The sequence below is a fragment of the Dipodomys ordii genome, unplaced genomic scaffold (genome assembly GCF_000151885.1).
Source record: "Dipodomys ordii isolate 6190 unplaced genomic scaffold, Dord_2.0 Scaffold330, whole genome shotgun sequence".
Classification (NCBI taxonomy): Eukaryota; Metazoa; Chordata; class Mammalia; order Rodentia; family Heteromyidae; genus Dipodomys; species Dipodomys ordii.
The window spans coordinates 32352-38966 of NW_012267546.1; the positions used below are offsets into that span (position 1 = coordinate 32352).

Genomic DNA, 6615 nt, shown 5'->3' on the forward strand with positions numbered 1-6615 from the left:
GCAATGACGTTATATGCCCTGAATATTGAAATTCCACTTCTGTGTGCAATCCTTCAGTAGCAGATACACATTGGAAAGACCCACACAATGCAATCTTCATGTCAGCCAATATGGCGGTAGGATGACACTGATAATGCCTGGAAGCCTGGAACTGTCAAAGTACGGGGCGGTGGGTTTGCTGGTGGGTCCAAAGGCTCAGTGGACGTCTGCCTACCAGCCCGGAAATTAAAACCCAGAAATGAACAGACAATCACCCAACATCCAGGAGTCTGTGCAGGGATCTTCAGGAGGATGAGGGAATCTATGGGCTCAGGGAGAACAGGGAGAACCAGATTGACACCATTAACCCTGGGGCAAATAAGGAAGCTTTCTCTAGAAGCTGGAGGAGCTTATAGGAGAATGGAGAGGAAATCAACAGGAAGAATCTGTACCAATGGTGGTGGTATTCACACTGATAGTGTCTGTGTGGGGGCTCCTATACTGGGTAAACTGTTGTATGTTAATGTGTTCTGATATGTAACAACTCAGCGTTGAGCTGGAGGAAGGCTTTGCCATACTGAGGCCAAAATCTGAGTTCCACAGCTTGGTGCCTTTATTGTGGTGTCTGTGGTCACCATGGCTGCGGCACATACGGGCACCAGGACCCCAGGCCAGCAGAGCACTGCACCCCTCCTGCTCCACACACACACAGTAGGTACCTGGAGGATGCTGTCTCCTGGTGAGGAGAAGGGTTTGTGTACTGTCCAAATGATTCCACAGGATGAAACCTTCACAGGTGGGAGACGCCTTTCCTAAGCCATGGAGTTCAGACAAAATCCCTCCTCAAGAAATGAGCCTTGTTCCTTTGGGTAATGGTGTAGTGAGGGAACAGGGAGAGATTTGTCTTTGTCTCAGGGAGGGGAGTGTGAGAGGAGGGTGAGGAGCAGCACCACAGGGGCCAGGACGCGGGGCAGACGCCTCGGGAGGCAGCTCTGCTCAGCACAAGGTTCAGGGTGAGCAGCAGTGCCCGGACAGTGCACAACGCCAGGACTCACGGACACCTGCCCTCGGTCCTGGACATGCACAACGCCAGGACTCACAGACACCTGCCCTCGGTCCTGGACATGCACAATGCCAGGACTCACAGACACCTGCACTCGGTCCTGGGCCTCACAGCCCAACCAGGCTGCCCATGTTTACATTTCCCCAGAGCTGCGGACGGTGGAGGTGAAACCATGTGGATGGAGAGGACAAGGCTGAGCTCTGCATCTCCATCCCACAACCCCTGGTCAGCCTCCCTCCAGACCCGACGTCCACCTCCATTCCCACAGGAGGCCTGCTGAGAGGCAGCAGGAGAGGGCTGATGCACGCAGGCTGAGACGTGGTACTGGCACATTCCCCAGGTCTGCAGAAGCCCTGGCCTGAGCAACACCTGACCCCAGGTCCCCACCTGACCTGGGGTTCAGTCCAACACTTACAACCTCCATTTCTGCTGACCAGGGAAAAGAGCACATACGGATGAGAGTCTCTGGGTAGGAAAATGAGTCCACTGACACTACCCCATTGTCCAGTCATGAGCTGGATGTGCACAGGCAGGAATGGGAGAAAGGGAAGGTTTGCTAGCTCCAGGGGTGGTGGTCTGGCTTCTCCTCACAGGATTTGGAAGTACTGGGTTAGAACTCAGGCCTGTGCTCGTTGGGCCGTCGTGCTGTGACTGGGCCATGCCTCTCATTTTGCTGTCAGCTGTTATTCGGGTAGGGCCTTGGTGTTGACTGAGGCTGGGCTCGGGGCTCAAACCCTGTGTCCATAGCTCTGGTGTAGCTGGGGGCCCTGAGGGCTTGGGCCGCCACCCCAGCCCTTTGACTGAGATATAGTCTGGCTAGTGTTTTCCCTGGCTGGATTCAAACCATGATCCTCCCATCCCCACTTCCAACACAGCCTGGATTGCAGGGAGGACCCTGTGCATAGCCATGTCCCTCATGTTTTCAATGGGAATTTCAGGGCCTCCTCAGCAGGGAATCCCAGTGTGTCTTCCCAGGCTGATGGGAAAGTGATCGTCAGGTCCCCTGGCCTTCCTCAGGTGCTGGGGACCACGGCTGGGTCGTTGCCATTTCCAGGGCGACGCCCTGGTCTCATTGATGTTGGAGCATGCTTTATCATTTGAAGATCATAGCAACACGATCACATTGTGAACTCAGAGACACCACGGAGTGGCAGCCCTCCAGATCCAGACGGGTTCCCTGGCAGTCGGCTGGACAGAGGGCAGCCAGATGGTGACAACAGCCCTGGGCTGCATGCTGTGTTCTGGATGGACTCTGGGCTGGGGTGTGCTGGGCATCCCTGAGGGTCCTGTGCGTCCCTGTGGCAGGCTTGTGTCAGGGCTCACACCGGTCTCCTCAGTGTGTCCTACACAGTAGTGCAAGGCCGTGTCCTCCGTGGTCACAGAGCTCAGCTGCAGGGAACACTGGTCCTTGGAGGTGTGCACTGGCATGGTGACTCTGCTCTGGAGGCATGGGCTGTACGTGGTGCTCCCATGTTTATAGATGTGTCCAGTCCTCTCCAGCGTTTCCCTGAGGCCTGTCGGGTCCAGCTCCGCAGTCACCATGCTGACGGAGTCACCAGAGACCGCACAGGAGAGGGACGGCGTCTGTACGGGCCTCAGCAGGCCAGGGCCTGACTCCTGCAGCTGTACCTGGGACAGCACAGCTGTGGACAGAGGAGCAGCTGCGTCTCGGCCCAGATGCCGCATCCCACGCTCCTGCCCAGTCCCAAGTCACCACCACTGTGAGCTGCCAGCAGGAGCCCAAAAACCACACCTGCTCCACTTCACGAGGTCACGTGTCATGCGCAGACAGCATTTCCAGAGTGCGGAAGAGGCTGAATTTAAGCAAGGGTGTGACTTCTCTTGGTGTGTATGTGGGAATTTGCATGTGGGGGGCACCCTGCTTGTGGCTGCATACGAGGGGCAGCGTCCCTGTCCCCTGTCCCCCGGGGGAGGTGACCGCTGGTCTCTAGAGACCTCAGCCCTCATTCCCCTGTCACCTGTCACTGGGAGAAAGCTGACCTCTCCTCTCTCATAGATCGCACCCCTGTCTTGACAAGCTCTCCACTGGGGGCCCTGACCTGCCAAGAAGGAAGTGAGGTGAAGGCTATGAGGAGAGACCAAGAGATTTAATATGTGCAATCAGCACAGTGTCTCTCTGTATCACACATGAGACATAATACATGTAATCAACACAGTGTCTCTATCACACACACAGATAAACCCTACATGTACTTCTACACACCAGCAAAACAGACCTGCGGGAATACACATATCACTTACACTCATATGCACACAAACAGAAGGACTCATATAAACACAAACACACATGTCCATGTGAGGTGACCTTCTGTGGATTACCTTCATTTAGACAATGGTTTCACAGTAACTGCACCCTCGGGATCATGGGGCTGCACAGAAGGGGAAGGAAAATGCTGAGCAGAGGCAACAGTGGTACTCACTAGACACTGTATTGACGATGACTTATACAACTGATGGAGGGAGTAATGGAGAGAGATAGGGAAGGGTGGTATTGTCCAAAGAAAAATGTATTCTTTATAACATGCAACTGTAACCCCTGTGAACATCACATTTATAATAATAATAATTTTGGAAATGTGCAAATCTAAATTCACCTACACTTAATTATGAATTTTGTACCAATAGAGGTGGAAAAATTCTGAAGAAACTTTCAAAAATGTTTTCAGGGAACCAATATGAGCACCAATATCAGAAGTATTCACACGTGCCCTGAGATGATCCTTCCCTGTCCCCGTGACCCATGAAACACAGTGTGGCACCAGTGCCTGGACCCTGAGGTCTACACACCGCTGACCTGCAGGCCCCTAGACATCAGTAGAGCTCACACAGGGTTAATTGTATCTTTCCTCATTTATTCACTTTGGAATTAATTAATTTAGTTATGTATTCATTCTAATGAAAACATGCCCCAATCAAGGGACTTTATAGTACAGAATACAGGTTAAGTAGATTTTATCTAAACTATTGATGATTTCTGTTAGGTACAGATCTTCCCATCCTGTCTTCACTCTTTACAATGGTGAATACAGAAGTGTCTTTTACAGTCCCCTTCCTGTGCTACGGGAACCAGGGCCTCCTCACCAGGAGTTTTCTCTTCCAAAGGAGGTCACATCTGTCTCCACATGGACAGAGTTATGGATGTCTCCTGGTGAAATGAATGATTTGTCTCATCATCTACAGAAACTGTCCGGGGGAAAACCTCAGAATGTAGAAGTCTTAAAGCCTGTAGAGTTCACACACACATTCTTGTTCAGGAAGTGAAGCTTGCTCTTTTCTGATCAGGATGTAATGGAGAAATAAACAAGGACCTGTTTGAGCAGGTGGGGGTGTCCAGGATGCAGGGAGCTCAGTCAGATTGCTGTGAGATCACCTGGGCCCAGCCCCTCGTGCCCACGATGCGCGTGCACAGTGACAATGCTCATGACGGAGCCACAGGGACCTGGACTCCATCCCAGACAGGACATCCACAGGACTCCAGAGCCATCGTGATGGAGGAAACCCCAGGACAGACGGGGCCCAGCAAGGTCAGTCTACATGCACATGGCCTGTTGTCTGTCCAGTCCAACCCAGACTCTTCGTGTCCACTTCCATGTCCCCACAGATGTTAGCAAAAGGCCCTGGTCATGGGAGACTGAGGAGTACACCACGTTTCCAGGGTGCCATGGGCTGGGCACATGGAGGAGTCAGGGCCTGAGTGCTCCACAGCTGCTCCTGTGACTGCCATGACCTCAGTGTGTGCCCAGCGCCCCCTGCTGGTGCTGACTGAGCATGACCTCAGTGTGTGCCCAGCGCCCCCTGCTGGTGCTGACTGAACATGACCTCAGTGTGTGCCCAGCGCCCCCTGCTGGTGCTGAGCGCCCTGCAGGGAGGTTTGTGTCTGGCCCACACTGGATTTCCTGCAATGTGTGTCTAGCACAGTAATAGACGGCCGTGTCCTCCACTCTCAGGCTGTTCATCTGCAGGTAAAGTATGTTCTTGCTGTTGTCTGTCGAGATGGTGAAGCGGCCCTTCACAGAGTCTGCGTAGTATGTGCTACTACTACCATAGATGGATGAAATCCACTCCAGCCCCTTCCCTGGAGCCTGGCGGACCCAGCTCATGTAGTAACCACTGACGGTGAATCCGGAGGCTGCACAGGAGAGTCTCAGGGACCCCCCAGGCTGCACCAAGCCTCCCCCAGACTCCACCAGCCGCACCTCACACTGCACACCTGCAAACAGAGAGAAACCTGGTCAGCAATGGTCACACACATCCACGTTTCCTCCCACTCATGTCCATTTTCCCACTCAGTGTGTCTTGTCCCCATACATCACCTTTCATCAGAAAAACAAGGAGAACCCAGTGCAGCCCCAGCTCCATGGTGAGTGCTCTGTGTCAGCCTGAGCCCTGAATGGTTCACCTGGAATCCAGCCTGACCTCTCTCCACGCCTTCAGGGTCAGGGCTGGCTGGTTTTAATGAGTAGAGGAAGGTCCTATTTGCATGTCTTCTGCTACATAGTGAGAGCCGGGGTGGAGGTGCCAGGGAGGGCAGTGCTGAGGCAGATGTGAGAGTCCTGAGGGGCATTGCTACAAAGATGGCCTCCCAGAACACACGGCATCCCATTGCTTCCACCTGCTGGTTATCCACGTATTCATCCCACGTTGATCTGAATATTACAGTCACCTCCCTGCACAGACGGGAAAGTACACACAGGTTCCACACAGCAGTGTGCTCTGGGGAGAAGATCTCATGTCTGCTACGTCATCTGTCCTTCCTCTCCCTCATTGCTGAGGTCGGTGTCCTCTGCTCCATTCTTGAGCTGAGTGGGTCACGGTCCTCGAGTGAGAGCAGGAGAGACGTGATGCACTGCAGGAACTGCTGAAAGAAGACTCAGAGAGCCAGGCTCATGGGGACACTGCTGACAAGCCTGCATGTCCTCTGTCATCATCTGCATGTCTGTCACTTCCTCTCATCTCATCGGCTGCTTACTGCCAACAACCTCACTGAGGATAAATGCTGTCATGAACCTCACAGTCACAAAGTGTGCACTTGACATGCATTAGCCTAGGCACAACTACACAATATCTGTACAAGTCTTTGCCAGCTCATCAATGGGTTTTCCAACAGTTGTGTTGATGGTTCCTCTCACAGTCTGGATGCACAAATGGTGTTGGGTGTGTGATCTGCCAACATGTCTTCCTCTTCACAGCCTGTCATTCACTTATCTGCCACTTGAGCAGAAATTTGATGAGTTTCAAGTTACATGTTTTATTGATCATGATATAAAATCCAAATTATCAATTAGCTATTCCATGGGCTCTATATTCTGCATAGAAAGTCTTGATTTACATGTGTCTTCATTGGAGACCTGGCAGTTGTTGATATATGTGCACATGGATGTGCCTGGGAGACCTGACCAATTATTGATGTGTGTGCAGAGTCATTAATATGGGACCATTATATAATAATACTGACAGTTGTTGTTTCTTACTTAAACTTGAATAAAAAGTGTCAGGAGGGTTGTGTTTCTGGGTTCCATACCTGGGAGGTCCAAGTGGAAGGTCAGGTCTTG

General features: G+C 52.3%; 1 protein-coding gene across 1 annotated transcript; it reads right to left on the minus strand.

Annotated features, from left to right (window-relative positions):
- Positions 1–2135: 2135 nt before the first annotated feature.
- LOC106001598 lies at positions 2136–5467 on the minus strand. Its single transcript, XM_013036648.1, has 4 exons — positions 5377–5467; positions 4950–5273; positions 2368–2685; positions 2136–2230 (listed from the first exon to the last, which is right to left on the minus strand). Exons 1-4 carry the CDS (start codon positions 5420–5422, stop codon positions 2136–2138), a joined length of 783 nt encoding a protein of 260 aa, XP_012892102.1. The 5' UTR covers positions 5423–5467.
- Between the last annotated feature and the right edge of the window lie 1148 nt (positions 5468–6615).